General features: G+C 43.5%; 2 protein-coding genes across 15 annotated transcripts in view; one reads left to right on the top strand and one right to left on the bottom strand.

The window, feature by feature from the left end:
• ASB7 (ankyrin repeat and SOCS box containing 7) overlaps positions 1-750 on the bottom strand; it is a 71,488-nt gene extending 70,738 nt beyond the window's left edge. Inside the window, exon 1 of one of the 3 annotated variants that reach the window (XR_006416162.1) lies at positions 242-742. The gene's annotated coding sequence lies outside the window, so the exon portion shown is untranslated. Of the gene's footprint in view, positions 1-241 lie in introns of all 3 variants that reach the window. The other 2 variants (XM_044444940.1, XM_044444943.1) reach the window with 2 other exon arrangements.
• LINS1 (lines homolog 1) lies at positions 648-12,695 on the top strand. Of its 12 annotated transcripts, none has more exons than XM_044444938.1 (8): positions 916-1,011; positions 3,345-3,879; positions 3,980-4,069; positions 5,924-6,065; positions 6,313-6,909; positions 8,607-8,787; positions 10,147-10,258; positions 11,529-11,662. In XM_044444938.1, exons 2-7 carry the CDS (start codon positions 3,466-3,468, stop codon positions 10,148-10,150), a joined length of 1,428 nt encoding a protein of 475 aa, XP_044300873.1. In that variant the 5' UTR covers positions 916-1,011; positions 3,345-3,465; the 3' UTR covers positions 10,151-10,258; positions 11,529-11,662. The 12 variants fall into 12 exon arrangements, with proteins under 12 accessions (XP_044300869.1, XP_044300873.1, XP_044300871.1 ...); XM_044444936.1 differs by lacking the exon at positions 10,147-10,258 and having other exon boundaries at positions 917-1,011; positions 6,313-6,515; positions 6,666-6,909; positions 11,529-12,695; XM_044444934.1 differs by lacking the exons at positions 916-1,011; positions 10,147-10,258 and adding an exon at positions 648-724 and having other exon boundaries at positions 11,529-12,695.
• The last annotated feature ends 5,218 nt before the right edge of the window (positions 12,696-17,913 follow it).

Here is a 17,913-nt window from a genome sequence, read left to right as displayed (position 1 = left end):
CCCCTAGAAATATACTGATACAATTGGCAACAGAAGGAAGCGAGGGGAAGCAACCGGCCCTCCCGAGCGCCCCACCGAGGATGAGCACCCCCAACAGCCCCTGCCCAGGAAGGTACCCAAGCAGGCGCCCCTCCCAGGTGAGCCTCACCCAGCAGCTGCTGCTCCACCTCCTCCTCGCCGCTTCCCACCCTGCGATTGGGGGAGGGGGCCGCTAAGCCCCTCCCCCCTCGCCGGCCGTTACCTGTCTGTCTTTCCGCCTCTGCTCTGGGCCCGGCCCAGCCGCCGCGCCTCAGCCGCTTCTCCCGGCGCGGACGGAGCGAGGTGGGAAGGGGGGCAAGGGGAGCCGCCGCCCTGCGGGGAGGCTGAAAGGGGAGGCTGCAGAGGGTGGGCGACCGGAGGGAACACACTTTGCACCGACTGACTGACTGAGCCAGCCACCTCCTCTCCTCACTCCGGGGTCACCGGGCAGGGGCTGACCCCGGCGCCCAGCCAATCAGCGCCCGCGCTCGGCCCCCCTTCACCTCGCGCCGCAACCCACCGCCTCTCGCGATTGGGCGGCGCGCGAGGGGGTTCCGAAAGCTCCGCCCACCCACATCCCTGCGGTCTCCTCCTCCGCCTCTTCGGGAGTCTGTGTGTGTCTTTTTCTCCCCTTTCCTTCCCCTCCCGCCCCCCAAGGGGGTACAGGCGCGCGGCAGTTCGTGTAGGCACTTCCGGTGTGAAATGGGTAACTTTTTCTTTCTTAGCTTGCTTTCTAAAGCCCGGAGTAAGGGAAAGGGGGTTTTAACCATAGAGGCGTTGAAGGTAGAGTGGCGTCGCTCTGCGTCCCGGAGAATAAAAGACTAATTGCGGCGTTCTTGTCTCTATGGTCGCCCACCGGAAATTTGGTTTGCATGTGAGTGTCACTCTTCACTTTTTCATATGTCTTTGTCGTACTGCTCGCCTGAAAAGAGGAAGAGTTTTCGACGCTGCCGTAAAGGTTCAGTCGGGATTTTGCGATGTCGATGGGAGGAGGTCGGTGCGGGCGCTGCGCGTGGTCTGGATGGCAGCTGGGGCTGGTTGCCTAGCAACGCGGGGGTTCGTGGTGCTGAGGCTGGCCTGTGGGTGCTGTTGGGGGGCGGGGGCGGCGCGCTGACTTTCAGGCCGGGCCCAGCCTGGCTATGGAATGCCGTGGTAGAGTCATGGGCAGAACGGACTGTACCGTTGCAGACTTACAGGAAATCAGATTTTTTTAAAAAAAAATACCCCGTATTTATGCCACCCACCCCCCGGAAGACAACTCATTTTTCCTCATGCCGCTAGAAAGCAAGCCCTAGCAGGTCATGGAGTTAAGGTGAATTCTTCCTGTGCTAGTTCTCCATTTGTAGGCACTAATTTAAGGGAGAGAATCTCTAACTTATGGTAACCCTGTGACCGAAACCCTTCCAAAAACCCTAGTCCTGTTCAGCTCTTGTGTCAGTCTTATAATTGGGCTTCATCTTCTCCTTCTGCCTTTGACTTTCCCTAGTATTATTATCCTTTCCTGTGAGTCCTGCATTCTTATGATGTGCCTGAGAAATGACAGTCTCGGGTTTTTTTCCTTTTTTTCTTCTTTCAGGACATGTGGCTCAATTTGATCTACGATCCACTTGTTCATCTTTTTGTTGGTCCAGTGCATTGACATTCCTGCATTATTTGAATGCATCCATTTTCTTCACTGTTCAGCTTTCATACTTGCATGTAGTGATTTTGAATATAGTAGTAGATGGCCTTGGTTTCCAGTGAAACATCCTTACAATTGAAGATTGTTTCTAGTTCCTTCTTTGCTGCCCTTCCTGTTGTCTAATTTCTTGGCTGTAGTCTCCATAAGTATTGATGACTGAGCCGAGGTATGCAAAATCTTTCACCTTTTAAATTTTATCACTGTTGACATCAAAGTTGTGTGATGTTACTGTAGTTGTGCTTTTTGTTTGTATTCATCTGCAGTTCTGATTTTGCACTTACTCCTTTTGCTTTCAATTTGTTGCAGGAATCATTTCAATTTGTTGCAGCTTTCTGCCAGTAATATGGCATCATGTGTGTATCTTAATTTATTGATGGATCATCTGCCAATTTTCATTTCTTCCTCTGATCCTAATCTACCTTTTGTTATAATATGAGCTGTGTGCATATTTAACAGACAGGGAGATATAACACACAGTTGTCTGATGCCTTTGCCTATGTGAAACCAGTCTGTGTCTCTATGTTTTACCCTAATAGTAGCTTCTTTTAGGTTCTGCATCAGGGCAAGCAAGTGCTGAGGCATACCTATTCTTTTGAGAACCATCCAGAGCTTCTTGTGGTCAACACAGTTAAATGTCTATAGACTGATTTTCTTCTGAATTTTTGGTACCTTCTAGTAGCCAACATAGATAAACAGGAGTCTCCAAATGGGGCTTGAAAGATTGTACCAGTGGGGAGATGGTATTTGTGACTGGGACTAATGACCATCTAGGTTGATGTACTTTCATAACACACTTTGTGTAGATTTTCAGAGAATTCAAAATCCTTCCTATTATTAACAGTCCTCCCTTGTGGTAGCTACAGGTTTTGAGGGCCTTGGGAAAGACGCTCTTAATGCCTCTCTCCCTCACTCAGTGTAACTACCTTCTTTCTGCCATTTTTACCAGCTTCTGTGTACTTCATCCTTTTTCTCACTATTGCTAATGCTTGCTTGACCAGTACAAAGAACCAGCAAGCAAGGATGCTGTGGTTCCTACTGCTTTTTCTCACCACCTCCATTTTCTGGGCCAGAGCAAGAAGCACCTGAACAAGCAGGTTGCAAAGGTGAGGTGGGAGGAACAAATCTGGGAGGCTCTTGTCTGTGAGCCTCACTGGCATGTGTGCCCTCACAGGCCCAGCTTCACCACCTGTTGGTTCCAGCCCTTGTCTCTTCCTAAGCACAATAAAATAACTTACCTGGGAAATACATCATATGTCTTTTTTTACATTTGAGAAGGTAAATTTTTAACAACATACACCATTTCAAAAATTGTGTTTATTTTCTTCTGCACAGCAATTTAGTTCATTACCAGAATGTTGCATGGATGTAGGAATGAGTTTAGGTTGTGGTTCTGTGCACACTTATGTTGACAGTATGTCCTACTGAACTTAGAACTTGTTTCTGACACGACTTGCATAGGATTGCAGTGCTGGGCTACAGTTCTGAAGAATCATATAACTCTTATGGGGACTCTGTACAACTTCTCTTGTACCTGAGAAGATGTACATAGGATAGCACTCTTGTGGTATGTTATATTAAATTGTTTAGACTTTTCAGAGCTCTCATTACAAATCTTATGTATGGTTTTTTTCTTTTTTCCCCCTAGATGTTCTGGGAGAAGCTGTACAACATCTTCCCTTTTACTGAATATCATCAGTCAACAGCTAGCTCAAATCACTGTAAGGTGACTGCATGAGGAATTATTGAAGACATCAGATTTGCCCTCAATGGAGTCTCTTCTTCTTTTCCTTCAGCAGATGTATGATGACATGCTGATAGATGTCCCATTAGAAAAAGATAGTCACAGTTGTGCAGCTCTCCTAAACCTTCCTCTTTTACTGGAATACTGCTCAGCACCAGACAACAGATCTTGTGGGATGTGTTTAAATTCTGTTAAGTTTGATACTCAAAACTCTTCTGCTCAAGATTCTGTAGTCTTCAAGATGGATAATGAGCCCAATATTTGTCAAAAACTGAGCAAATCAAAGTGCCATGTATGGGAAATTGTGTTGCTCCAGCTAACCTTAATCAAGATGATGTTTGCCAAAGTGCAGTCCCAAGTGGCGAGAGCTGAAATAAAACAGAAATATCTAGAGATAATTCAAACTCTCTTGAAAGAAGAAAATGTTGACTCAAAATTAGTGAGTATTCTAAGAGTATTCCACTCACATACCCCACCACCCAAGTTTTGTTGTTTAGGTATCCTTACCTACCATTTCTTTCCTTTCCCCTTTCTTGCAGATCTGTCTGTTACATAGTTCTGATAAACAGCTCTCTTACATGGCTTCCAAAACTTTGGTCTCCCTTGTGCATTTTCAGTTAAAAGAAGAGGTAAGTCATAAGCTCAGTTGGGGATTAGTTCCTGTTTGAATAAAAATGTCTTTTTTGTGATATCGTCTATGTTTATAAGTAGGAGTGTGATTGATTGTTGCCAATGTAACTGATCAGCCTGTTCAAATGAATCAGATCTTCACATTCATGATTTTTAATGTAAGTTCTTATAAACACACAAATGGTCAATTCATTGATCCACTGAGTTTTCATTAACTGAGTGGCAAGCCTATTTGTGAAGCAACCAACTCTTGGAATGAATTTTTTCGCCATTCAGATCCTGTGTTAAGTGATCTATGATTGTGGGCCAGTTTCACATTTTTTGTTGCCTTCCTTTCTTGCTTTAAGGGTGGGAGGGTACCAAAAGATGAAATACAACATTTGGATTTTCAGGAACCCACCAGCCTATGAAAAAGTTGACCAGACTAGGATCTGCTTTGCATGTAATGAGAAACCGTCTTGGGGAATTTCCCAGTGGGACTTCTTGCTGCAGCATCCGGCGTGGCGGCTGGAATCTTTGCAGTGGGTCTGCTGCTGTAACAAGAAGCCTTGTGGGAAAATTCATCCATGTGGGATTCTTGCTGTAGGCGAACCTTATCTATATGTCTGTGTATAATTTTTAAAAATTGCTTATGGCATACTGATGACCGGAAAGGGGGAGAAATCCATTCTCTCTCTCCCCCTCTCCCCGCTTTCCTCTTAACATGCTTTTCTGCTTGGTCTTCTGAAAGCAGTTCTTTCTTGCAAGGGACTCTTTGTAAGTCTGCAGTACCTCAGTTAACCTGAGCAAGAGGTGGGAATGGACAATTACTAAAAGAATTTAACCTGCCTTTCAGGTGCACTGCTCTCAGTAGTTAAAAAGTGTTCTTGGGCTATATTATTCCAGACGGATGAAGGGAGAAGATATAATTTGGATGTGCCCTGTCTGCTCTATAAAAAATAAAAACAGGAAATGGAAAACTGTCTATCAGGGGATCTGTTTCTGTGGCCCATTCGCTTTCCATGTCTGAGGAGCGGAAGAGGTTATGCGTTGGTTGGGGTGGTTTCCCACATAGACCCAATCAGACACAGCACCGTTTGTGCATGCCTAGGTGCCGATACAGATTCTTTCTCATGGGTAGAGCATTTTCCATGCTCAAGATTTCATCCGAGGGTGATTGGTTGTAGCAGCCTGTTCTCCTGCTCACCAGATTCCACCCGTTAGTTCCTTTTGGGAGCCTGTCCCTCACTGCAGTACCAGAATAATCAGACAGAGGGCTTCATAAGATCAGCGAAAGCTCTGCGTATGGGACATTCCCAAGCCTTGGCTGCTGCCTGTGCTGGTGCTGCACTTAAAGCTGCGTCGTTCTTCGCTCGTCTTAATCACAGCCGTGCTGTTCTGGTGCCACTCAGCTGCCCCCTTTTGCTTCAGTCAAAAAGAATGCCTCAAATCTCATGTCTCTGCTGGGGTAGTTAAGGAAACTATTTTCAGGGTTAGGGCCTTATGGGGCAGTTTAGGAGGTTGAGGCTTTGTGGAATTGTTTCAGCTCTGCAGCGGACAGAAACAGGACAGATCTGCTGTTCTGATACATAAGATAATAGGTTTGAAAGAAGGAATCCTAGGAGTTAATGGATGGGTGAAATATATGTAGACCCTTAGTCGGCGCTCACTTTTATGGAGTGACTGTTTTGAGAAAGGTGATGGGAAGTCCCAGTGCTGGCAAGCCCTATTTCCGTAACCACTGCCTTTTCCATCCTCTTTGCTTTGTGACGGCTTGGGAGTGGAGTCACATGGCATTTTCGGAAGCTGCATTTGTTCCAGGAGTTCACTCATCCCTAACATAAAGAAATGCTCTTTTCTTTTTGTTTTTCCAGAGTTCACTGAATAGTGCCTGGGTTACTTTTTATTTAAAGGCTTTGTCGGGATTTCCCAGTAACAGATGGATAGCAGAATGCCTGTGGACTCTTACTTACATGATGAGAGAAATTTTGAAAGATGAAGGCTTATGCAAAGGAGGTACCATTTGAATTGGGATTAAGTTACAAGTTACCAGGAGGGACAGATGAGAACAGCACTAGAGCAGTTATGTGCTGGAAAATAATTGACATCTGTCTGGGAAAAATTAATATTCGAAAGTACAGTATTTTCATGAAGAAAAATGAAAGTATTTGTTTCTTTGCTGAACAAGTTTTTATTTACCAAATTAGCTAATCTGTGTCTGGGTGGTACTTGTAACATCTTTATGCTGGTAATATTGTTACAGGTGACTTGAAGAAGTTTCTCACTCCACTTGACAGTGTGTTTGAAAGCTTTTACACCCGCTTTATGACGTTTTACTCTGAAAGTCCCCAAGATAGTTCAATATCTGAAAAAGCCATAAATGACTTGAGTAGCTTTCTGGACCTCCTTGAAATACTTGTGACCTCCAGAAGTCAAGCACCTCCAAACTTTGTCTGCCAAAGAATGGTATTTTTGAATCCTGCTTGTGTCTTGAGTCTTTCTACCTTGCCTGTTCATGATTTAATCAAGAAGAAATCCATCATGCTGCTTAAAAAATGCATTCTTCACAAAGCTTGCGAAGACCTAGTAAACAAGGTTTCCCCTTCCTTCCACCAGGACTCTCATTTTGACAAAGACAGATCAGCACTTGCTGGTATTATTCTCCAGTTCGTGAATTCTGGGTGGCTGACTAGGTTGTCTGTAAGTCAAACGGCTAGCCACTTTGGTGGCAGTCATGTTAAGCCTGAACTGGTTATCTGCCACAGTCCTGATCAAGTGACCCTAAGAGACGTAAGCTTGCTTCTGCTTAAGGCTTTAGAGATTAAGATACAGGATTCTGTCTCTGAAACCGAAGCCCAAGGTAATTTCTGTTCTAAGTATCTTAACAACCTTACCAGCTGGGGTCCCTTGAGAAGGTGGGTGGAGGGTGATGGGTCATTCACTCCTGGCTCCTCCCAATAGATTGCAACTTCTTGCCACATGAGTCCCTCTCAGATTGACATTTTAGGGGAGGGGCTGATTAGTACTAAGCAGATTTTATTTAATAACTCCCTTTCCTGTAATTGGTAAACTTCAGAGACCTACAGATCGAACAGCATCCTACAGTGAGGCTGGCACTATTGTTTGCCAAAAGATATTGGAAGTAACTTTCTAGTCAGACATTGCCTGTAAGCTTTCAAAATACCCCAGAGCTTTTGTATATATCCTCCAGAACCTTTCTGTCCCAAGACTTGCTCTTCAAACTTTAATCCATAGATCAGTCAACAGATGCTGTAGGTGATTTACAAGGGACAACGTTTGAGGTCTGAGTGAAAAAAGTATTTCTAATGTATTAGGACATTTAGATTCTGGGACATATTGCTATAATAGAGAATGAAAAGAGTATTCTAACAATGTGGTAGATTTTGTCCACAAAAAAGCAAAGTTTTTAAAAGAAATATGTCTTAATTGCATGCAAATGGGGGGTTTTGCAACTGCTGGAGATGTAAATTTGAGTATCGAGTCACCATTAGTCAGACACACCTTGGCAGCACATTACTACAACAACAGCAAAGGGTGCCTAGCTACATCTGCTCTTCATTAGCTTGTTTTCCCTTTAATTAGTCTGTGTAACAAACTATAATGCAAGTAGATGAGGAGGGTGATATTTAAAATGAATTGATGTTACAATACTAGAGCAAAGGCTGTCCAGAGAATTCAAATTTTCTAAACAGTGTGATTTATTACACAATTTGGCAACCAATTCAGAAGCTCCACCTGCAGAAGTCTTAGTACATAGACAGTCATGAAAAGGCTGACTAACGTTGAGGTGTTGTGCAGAGGCTGGTACTCATATTATGTGGAACCAGTTTTGCACATCCAGGGAAACCGTGCATCAGGCTCCTCATGGGTCATACGGCAGAGCATCCTGCGTGGCTTGCTAAATTTTAAACTGGATTCTTTTTTACTAAAGAAAGCACCAGGTTGCTCTTCTTTATACCATCGATCCCTCATTTGCCTCATGCTACCCTGACCCTGTCATCCAATTGTCCTCTCCAGGGAGAGCGACAGGATGTGTGCTTGGGGCTAAATATCACTAATGAATACCAATAATACAGTGGGGGAGAGCCGTCACGGTACAAAGCAGCCTTCCCCTTTGCATACAATTCTATCTTAGCAGTCTTCATCTAACCAGCTGGGATGAAAACTCCCCCACCCCAACTTCTTGTAGCAAACATATCCTGATGGGAGGCACAGCGAGAGAAAGGGCACACAAAGCGGGGGCTCTGTGCATGGCGCGCAGGTGGCGATGCGCTCATACAGTCACCACTTTGACTATGCGGCTCCTGCTTGGAGTTTGTTGCCTGCCAACTCAGTGAGTGAGGGTGATGCAAGGGTTAAAATGCCCTGGGAAAGCCCATGCTGGCTGGCTTTGCACAGCACGACACCTGTGAAGAACCAGGTTATTCCCTGTGGTTCACTATAGGTTGCACAGGTTCTTGTCCAGCCCTCGCTTGTATGTAGATGGCAAAATGGCAGTTTTGCTTTTGACAATACAAGTATTTTTCTTTTCTTTAGCTCATTTGGAGAGTGTTATGGGTAAATTGCTCACTTTCTTAAAAAGCTCTCTGAGATGGTCTCCCTCTATTTGCCCATTTGAACATCCTTGCATGTGGCTTTCTGTGCTGTTTATAGAACAAGATGATGACATGTTGGATGCTGCAAATTCATTACTAACAATTCATTTAAAGTTTGAGAGGTGAGTGCTTTCCTTTTCTGATTTTGGCAAGTTCTGTTTCCAAAAAAATTGCTCATTACAAGCAGGAGGGAAATGACAAGTATTTACCAGCAAACACAAGCATAATGTGCATGGAAATATACAAAGGGGCTGAACTTTGTATTTCAATGTATCATAGATTATCCTCAGTACAACATTTTATAAGATGAATTTATGCTTAGTTTTTTGAACCCCAAGAGCAAACCCAGGAAACTTATGTATTAAATAGTCATACACTAGTCTATTTGCATACAAATAATCAGATTTCTTTTTATTTATTCCTTCTCATGCTGTCAAGGGTTTGCATTATAGGACTGTAAAGAGCAATCCACGTACATCATGTGTTATATCCTTTACATCTCCCTTAGCACAGTTTTATTTCATTCATTCATTCATTTGTTAGATTTCTATCCCATCTGCTTTCTTTTTAAAGAACTCTTTAAAGTAGCTTTCATCATTCTCCTCCTCCTGCTCTCAGTTTTATCACCACAACAACCATGTGAGGCAGGTTGGGCTAAGAGTCTGTTACCGCCCCAGACTCATCCACTTGCTCTATGGCTGAGTGGGAGCAAGAACCCAGATTGCCTAAGTTCCAGTCCCACGCTGTTAACTGCTGCACCACACTAGCATTCATTCATTCATTCATTCATTTAGGAGGCTTCTATGCCGCCCCATTCATCGAAGCCTCGGGGCGGCTCACAATAATAAATAAACACAATATAAAAACAATATAATTTGAGTGGACCTGGCCAAAAATAAATAAATAATATTAACAATTAAAATCACATTTGAATAAAAAGGTCTTCGCCTGGCACCCAAAAAACAAATAATGACGGCGCCAGACGAACCTCTCTGAGGAGCGCTTTCCATAGAAAGCCCTCCTCTGACTACTTGCCCTCCTAATATATAAGGAACAGTTCAGTGGCTGTAGCATATCTTCCCTCTAAATATGCTGACGGGATGGTGAAAAGAAATGAAAACCTTCGGCTGTATCTACATTGATCTGAGTACAGTATCTGTATGTCATCTGCTTAGATACTGAAAACTTTGTTTCCAATGCATTGCATCGCAGCTGGTGAACCTCTGCTTTTTTGGTGTAGTATCATCAGTCTTTTAGCTTTCATAGGGTACAGAAAATCTATTTGCATTGGCCATGCTTTAACTGGAAGTTAAGGAATAGGTAAACAATTTCAAAGAATATGTTTATTAGAAGAAGTTAAACTTTGTACTGGAATACTCTTTATCTGTAGGATAACTTCTGCCCAAAAAGGGGTGGCTACTAGATATTGCCAAAAGTAATGTTGAACAGAAGCATTTGCACTTTATATTTCCATTTGTTAGGTGACTTTGGTAACCCTTGTTAACAAGATAAGGAAGCATCCCATAAACATGAAACATTTTTGTTGAGTAAGACATAACTTGATGTCCAATGAAATGTCAAGGATAGATTAAGGTAATGATTTACTGCTTATACTAGATAGGACATTCCAATTCCATATTTCATTCCTCCATTAGACCAGATGTATTCATTAACTGATAGTACACATGTATAAACACATCTTGGGGATCAGTGAAACTTATCAATTGCAGTGTTTCCAAAAACAGACTATGAAACTTTAAAGCAGCAAGGTCAAAACTTGATTCTGACAAATCCTGCAATTGTAAATATTGCCATTCAGACACAACAGGCAAGTGGTATTTGGCACAAACCTCAGAAAATGACAAACTCATTGTCTCTCACTAATCAATCCAAAGTAAAAATAAGTTAGTCTGTCTAAGTCTGCCATGCGAACATTTTCATGCCAGTTTTTAAATCTGGGGTTTGCCATATTTAGCGCTTTGAAAGGGACTTGGAGGCATGCTGGAGGGTAATGCGTGCTAAATGTCAGTCACATTCAGTGTGTTCATCAGCAGCTTTCTGAACCATCTGTAGTTTATGAACAAGATTCAGAGAGAGCCTCTGTGTTTAATACCTTGCAGAACAGCATACTTTATATATAAACCTATAAGGCCAGAAGGCTGCATTTAGTTTAGTGGATCACAGATTTGACAGGTCTTGTATATAGGTAAAGGTAAAGGTTTCCCCTTGACGTGAAGCCCAGTCGTGCCTGACTCTCGGGGGCAGTGCTCATCTTGGTTTACTAGCCAAGGGAGCCAGAGTTTGTCTGCAGACAGTCTCCGTGGTCGTGTGGTCGGCATGTCAGCTTAATGTGCTGGCGCTTACTCTGACTAAAACCTGGAACTCTCAGGGCTCTTGTGCCTTCTCAGGTTGCTATGGGATTCTTGTTGCTGTTTTATTTGGAGTTATTGTTTCATTGTTTATGGTTTTTGTTTGCTATATGTTCTTTTTAACTTTGTGAACTGCCCAAACAGCCTTTTGGCTGTTGGGTGGTGTAGAAATGGAATAAATAAGATTAGAAGCAAACCAACTCTTATCCTGAAAAATCTATGTATTCTTTGACTAACAGTTTAAGCCAAAGTGAGAGATCAGAGATTAAACCACAGCTTTGTAGTTCAGATGTCATAGCAAACTGTGGTTTAACCAGTCTGGATGTATTTAATTATAGCAGGAGAAGAGAGTACATAGATCTAACATTTATTCTTACAAACTATGTTTGTAGGATGTCTGAATTAGGTGATAGTCACTAATAGATATTGAATACAATATTATGGCTCCGTATGACATTCATTATTTGCTCTGTGTGCACCTGCTAACTTTCTAGGTTCTGGCGTGAAGCTGGCTCTATTTCATACTGTTCAGAGGAAGGAATCCGAGACAGTGTGACACATCAGACTGGCTGCAATCCACATTGCATCTTTTTGTTTCTGCTAAGTAGTATTGCCTTTGACACCACAGTTCTTCTGGATTTCTTAATTTCATCTGAGACCTGCTTCCTGGAGTATTTTGTAAGATACTTGAAACTTCTAGTAGAAGACTGGCAGCATTTTGTGAACATTTCTAAATGTTTCAAGCCTGCATCCAGCAGAGAGCTCAGCATTTCTGTGGAGAAGTTGTCTTCCTCTGTGAAAAGTGTCAGCCACTCAGACTTGAGTTTTCAGAGCACCTCATCTGTTCCCCAAACCTATAATGTGGCACTTTTGACTCCTTCTCTGAACATTTCTTCACCACTGCATGTTGACAATCAATCTGTAAAACCAAGCAAGTCTAACTGTTCACAAGAGTCTGATAACACAGGTTCACTGGGGACTCTTCAAAAGCTGGTTGATTATGAAAGCTCAGATTCTGATGTAGAAGGCATAGGGGAGGAATGTTTCGGAGACATGAAGCAAACATCTTTACATAATAAAATCTGTACAGGTGAAACTGTCCGTATGGATCCGGTTTACCTAACAGAAAACTCAAAGCAAAATACATTGCCTCTGGATTTGAATGCTTCACCCTTTCACTGCAAGATATCCCCAAATAACGCTGAGTTGGTAGAAGGAGTGTTTCAGAGATCACTGAAGTGTTTCCAACAGCTGCAAAAATCAATTTCTAGGCTACATGAAAGAAACCTCTTTCCATACAACCCAGGGCCACTCCTGAAGCTCTTGACTAGAATCAACACAATTAGTAAATAACGCAGAACTGCTTCAAAGCAGTCAGTCTGGGTACATGTTCGTTCCCCAATTAGCATTGTCAGCCTTTGAAATAATGTGTCCTGAAATTGTACCAAAAACTGTGGTGAAAGGGATTCGCCTGTCTATTGTTCAAAAGCTGTCTAACTGGCTGCAAAAAACTTCTTGTAACTACAAATCCATAGAGGTGTTTTAAATGTGAAAGAGTTTGCCCTAAAGATAGTCTTGCCTCTGGTATGTATACTTGGGGCTTTTAAGGGTTGTTTTTCCGTAATGGTTGTTTTAAGTAAAGCCTTGTGTTTCTGGGTAAAGCCTTGTGTTTCTGGCTGTTTTGCTGTCTTTGAGAGGGAGAGATCAGGATGGGGGAGGGGGTCCAGTATTGGAGAGGGCAAAAGCAGACCCTAAATAAATGGCACAAATCCTAGTTAGATTGCAATGGCTTGTCAAATGGGAAGGCATAGCTGAAGGGGGTTAGCCTTATTTCTAACTGCCACCCTTCCTAACAGGCTTCAGGATGGGAGCATTTGGCCACTCCCATAGCAGGCTGAAGCTTACGCTTGATTATTGCACTGTAACCTGCCAGGGGATCAGTGAACTGCTTTGCAATTCCATACAGTGGGAAGACCAAAGGGCACAGCTGGCGGGGGGGGGGGAGTGTTTTGCTTGGTGGTTGAAGGTACATAGGCCTGCACATTTTATTTAGCAACAGTGCTTAATGCTCAGTACAGGGCCTCCAACCTTGCTAGGCTGGTGGACACATTTTGCAGTTTGAGTGTTGTGGGCTCTCTCACAAAAAGGCTGCCATTTGGAGCTTGCCCATTCACAAAAGAGCTTCCATTGTACGAACTAGTTAGAAAACAACCATTTCTCAGGAGGCTAAAAGTAACTTGTCTAGAACCTATAGGACAAGGCAGGGGTGGGGTTTGAATTCCCAAATATAACTGCTTTCTTGAACCCAATTTTCTGCTTTCATTTCATAAAAGGCAAAGTGATAAGGCTCAGCCAAACAACTTGGCCTAATGTTCTATGTGGGGCCATGGGGCATTTTTGGAAATATAAATGGCTCTGGAGACTGTATGTCAGCCTGTTAGTTTGTCCGTTTAAAAATAAATTTTAAAAATAAAATGAAGGTGGGTAGGGAGCCTGGGCCACAAAAAGGGCTCATGGACACCATACAGGAGGCCTCCAGCTGCAGAAATAGCAGCCCACAAAGCCAAATACATTTCATCGCTCACAGATGGTGGCCTACCAGGGGTTTGTCTTTGCTTTCTGCAGAGAGATTGGCAAGCACTTTGCAAGAAAAGATTTGTGGCTATTGGGTTATATGCAGCTTGGTTGGTCACAAGCTCTTCAAGTTAGATTTGCTTTAAACGAGTAAAGATGCCAATGCAGGCTAAAACTTTTGCAGATTGCAAAACGGCGTGGGCATTCATTGAGGGGCCAAGGGGGTAAACAGTGCTGTTGTTCATAAATGAAGTTCTTCTCTGTGGTCTCTGCACATTGCACATCAGGCTCTGTACCTGTGTGGAGCCTGTTGCTGGGAAAAGCACTCCTGATACCCATGAAACGGCATTCATGCCCTACTTGCACATCATAAGGTGTCAGATGGAAAGGTGTGTTCCACGCAGCAAAATACTGTTGCTTAGGAGTTTCCATGCAAAAGTGCTTCCTGGAGAAAGGATACTGGAGTGAGCAGCGAGACATTCTTGCCTACCAATCGCTGTGCCTTTATTACTAATCTGAAGGCGTATTACTGCTTTGCACAAAAAAATATTCTTGTAAGTTAATTGAGATTCTCTAAGGTATGAATAGGCAGCCTTCTAGATAGTTTGAATTCAAAAAAGAATAATTGTTTATATATTTTTACACTTCAGCCCTACTAATTGTAGTCTTTTATGCTTAATGTCTTTTATGCTGCGACCCATTGTGCAGCCCAAGTACCTTGCTGGTGCATGAATGTGACTTTGAAATCTTCATAATCGGGCAGTGCTGTGACATGCTGGCGCACGTGTATATCTTTTTCCAACTGAATTGCTGTCAAGTATACCTCCTGAATTTGAAGTGATGGGATTTTTATTCCGATAGATGGAATTTGCTGCTGTTGATAGTTGATATCATTCCAAGCATTTGTAATACATAGAGAAGGCAATTGTGTGGTCAGTTCCTGGATAACATCCAAGGGACTGCGGCATTTTTGGAGCTTTGGAGGTACAGCCTTGGCAGGGGGACTCTGGAATCCAGACCTTCCTAGTGCCACTCACAGCTACTGCAGAAAGTGCTGCACAAGCATCGCTGGATCAGTTTTAAAAGCATGTTGATTGAGGAGGAGAAGGGAAGAGAGCCAAATTATGAAGAACCTGATGGGTTCCCCAGGTCTGTCCTCACCAACATGCTTATGCTAGGTGAGCTCTGAGGCCTGCCTAGAGGAGGAAAAATCAGAGTACACAGAATGAAAATCACCTCTCTTGTTCTCCCTGCCCCCCCCCCCCCCCCGGCACTAGCCTAACTATTGGATATTTGGAAGCCTCTAACCATCAGGGAACAAGACCTGACCTGCAGAATTTTGCCCTTAAAAACAGTGAGAGCGAATCTGCATTAGAGGCAGCTCTGTTACATATATGGTCTTGGTACAATATATTCGCTCAGCTAACCTGATGACCAAAGAGAAACAAACAGACTAGAAAACTGAAAGAACGGGGCAGAAGTGCAATCACCATGAAAATGGGCATGGGAGGAGCTTCCTCTCACTCTGCCCCCCACCCCCCTGTCTCCTTTCCTTCACCACTGATTCCTTCTGCAAGCTGCCAGTAAGGCAGAAGTGGGCAACCTGTGGCCCTGAGAGGTTTTGGACTGCAACTTTCATAGGCCTTTGGATAATTGCAGGCCAAATGACTCCGCTGCCATTGCAAGCTTATTCAAGCTGGCAACTTCCTGGATGGATGGATTTCCAGGAGTAGCAGCTGTTCCCCCGGCTTTCCACTTCCAAAGGGAGAAAACAGTGCAGTGCTGAGTAGGGGGTGGGGGTGGGACTGGGGCTTCCTTAGGCTGCAGTGGAGGGGCAGATGTCTAACACTCCAACAGCCTGGCAATTATCTGCAAGAGTCACTTGGTCTAATTCTGGCCAACCAGTGAGGACCTGTTTGAGATCCATGGCAGGCAAACCTAGGGAGAATGCAGACCTTTTGTTAGTGCTGCATCAACGATGCCCTGCCCACTTCTCCCCCAGCTGATTTTTTTCTAGCACATGTGGAGGTTTAGCAGAAAATGTTAGTAGATGTGCCCTTGCCATGGGTTGGATTACAGTTTTCCTTTCTTTAAAAGGCCTGGGGGCCATTGATTCAAAAATCACTTTGTTGGCTAGCCTAGACTGAGCTACCAAAAGCAGCATGTAAACGTATGTGGGGTTTTTTTGCACATCTGTACCTCCATCATTCCCCGGGTATACTTGTATAATGCTCTTTCTATTTTGTATTATGAAATAGCTGAAAGCATTTGTGCATGCTTCCAAGCCAAGCATGGAAAAGCTTGGCCATAGAGAAATCATTTTTATATGAGAGGCAGAAATCTACACTGGTTTTCATAACTGGAATTATCAAGTTGATCTGTTTGGCAACTCACTGACATGGCCTCATTTATACATTACATTACAAAGTTAAATAAATTACATTACAAAGTTAGTTGTTCTTTCATCTTTATGCCAATGAAGCAAACATGATGATCTTGGAAAAAGCAGGTTGAGAAAAGCATAGTTGAGACATTTCTTCCATTGAAAGAATTCTATTTCTGACCTAGCCAATCTACTTTTTTCTGTGTTCATTCTGTATGGGACACGCTGAGAGACTGTGGGGCACTGAGCAAAGCTTGATGGGTGTGGTTGGTGCTGTCTAACATTTTGTTCTACCATTTATTTATGTTACCTGTTGGTCATTTTATTGTAATGGCCACCCAGACAGCACAGTGCTAATGGGTGGCCTTCAAACAAATCTAAAAATAAGAGATACAGGGTTTCGGGGAGACAGATGCAGAGAACAGGGAATGTTCAATTTCTGTAGTACATGGGGATGCTCCCTTACAAGGCCCAGTGGTGCTCTGGGAAGGTTCAGAGCTAGAACTGCAATAGCAAGACCGTTGGGATAGGATTGGAAGAGCCAACGTCTTTATCTCTAGGGATCATTTTATCTTCAGATAAGTGTCTGTGGGCTAGAAGTCCCTGTCCCACTCCACCACTGAGTAAGCTCACATCCTTGAGACCCTTCCTTGAATTACATCTGAAGCCTCTGCTAGGACAATGTCCAGGGGAATTCTTCCTGCCAAGGAGCAGTAGATACCAACTTTGGACATGGCCCCAAAGAACTTCCAAGTGCATTTCCCCCTTTAGTACAAAAGACCTTTGTACTAAAAAGGGCTTGGGGAGGGATTACATGCAGCAACCCCCTAGGAACAAGTTATTGAAGAGAGGTGCTAACTCTACAACAGGCTTTTGTCAACTTGTTGCTTCATTTCAGGTATTTTCCTTTGTGCTGCCCTTGTCACAGAATCATAGTAAATAGAGTTGGAAGGAGCCAGAAGGTCATTGAACCCAACCCCATCCTCAGTGCAGGACACCTCAGTGCTTCGTGAGACAGAGAGAATAGTTTCACTGTATATGATAAGGTAAAGGTTTCCCCTTGACATTAAGTCCAGTCATACCTGACTCTAGGGGGTGGTGCTCATCTCCGTTTCCTAGCCGAGGAAGCCAGCGTTTGTCCACAGACAGTCTCCGCGGTCATGTGGCCGGCATGACTAAACACTGAAGTGCACGGAACGCTGTTACCTGCCCACCGAAGTGGTACCGTTTTAGCTACTTGCATCTGCATGCTTTCGAACTGCAAGGTTGGCAGGAGCTGGGACGGAGCAACGGGAACTCACTCCATTGTGCAGATTCGAACCAGCGACCTTTTGCTCTACCAGTTCAGCGGTTTAAACCACTGTGCCACCTGCAGTCCCTGTATATGATAGCTATACCCATTTTAAATTGTTAATGTGCAGAATTCCTATTTTTCTGATTACCTCATTATGCAGCTGATTGCAATTTAGATCAGAACTGGTATAGGTTGTACATCTCTTCCTTCTACAGGGTTCTAGATCATCCTCATCCTGGTTTCTGATTTCATCTCCTGTGCTCTGACTGTCATTGCAAAATTTGGCTCCTCATGTCCCAGTTCTCATGTGACTTCATCAGAAGTCCTCTCTCACTTCTGGCACCAGATTTTCAAATTACCTTTCACTTGGCATAAGCCTGCCAAATTAAAATATTTTCACTTGCAGATTTCAGTAAGCTTGTGTGGGAACTGTTACGGGAAGAAGTGGTCGTTTAGCATTTACAGAATGAGTTATTAATGTATCCAAAGGATTAACTTAGCTCATGCTTATTTCACACGATGTCTAAACAATCTACAGAAGCAATAAAATTACACAAGGTGCCCAGCGTTTGCCAAGATTTTGGCTTCTTGTGGGAGAGTGATTCAGAAGGTTGGTGCAACTACAAAG

This window comes from Varanus komodoensis, unplaced genomic scaffold (genome assembly GCF_004798865.1).
Source record: "Varanus komodoensis strain SLA01 unplaced genomic scaffold, ASM479886v1 scaffold46_3, whole genome shotgun sequence".
In the NCBI taxonomy this organism is placed as follows: Eukaryota; Metazoa; Chordata; class Lepidosauria; order Squamata; family Varanidae; genus Varanus; species Varanus komodoensis.
This window is presented reverse-complemented; position numbering and strand designations above follow the sequence as displayed.

Coding starts and splice junctions, on each gene's coding strand:
- LINS1 (XM_044444934.1), top strand. CDS start 3,466: ATGGAGTCTCTTCTTCTTTTCCTTCAGCAGATGTATGATGACATGCTG. Junction 3,880..3,979: donor AAAATGTTGACTCAAAATTA/GTGAGTATTCTA, acceptor CCTTTCTTGCAG/ATCTGTCTGTTACATAGTTC. Junction 6,910..8,606: donor CTCTGAAACCGAAGCCCAAG/GTAATTTCTGTT, acceptor TCTTTTCTTTAG/CTCATTTGGAGAGTGTTATG.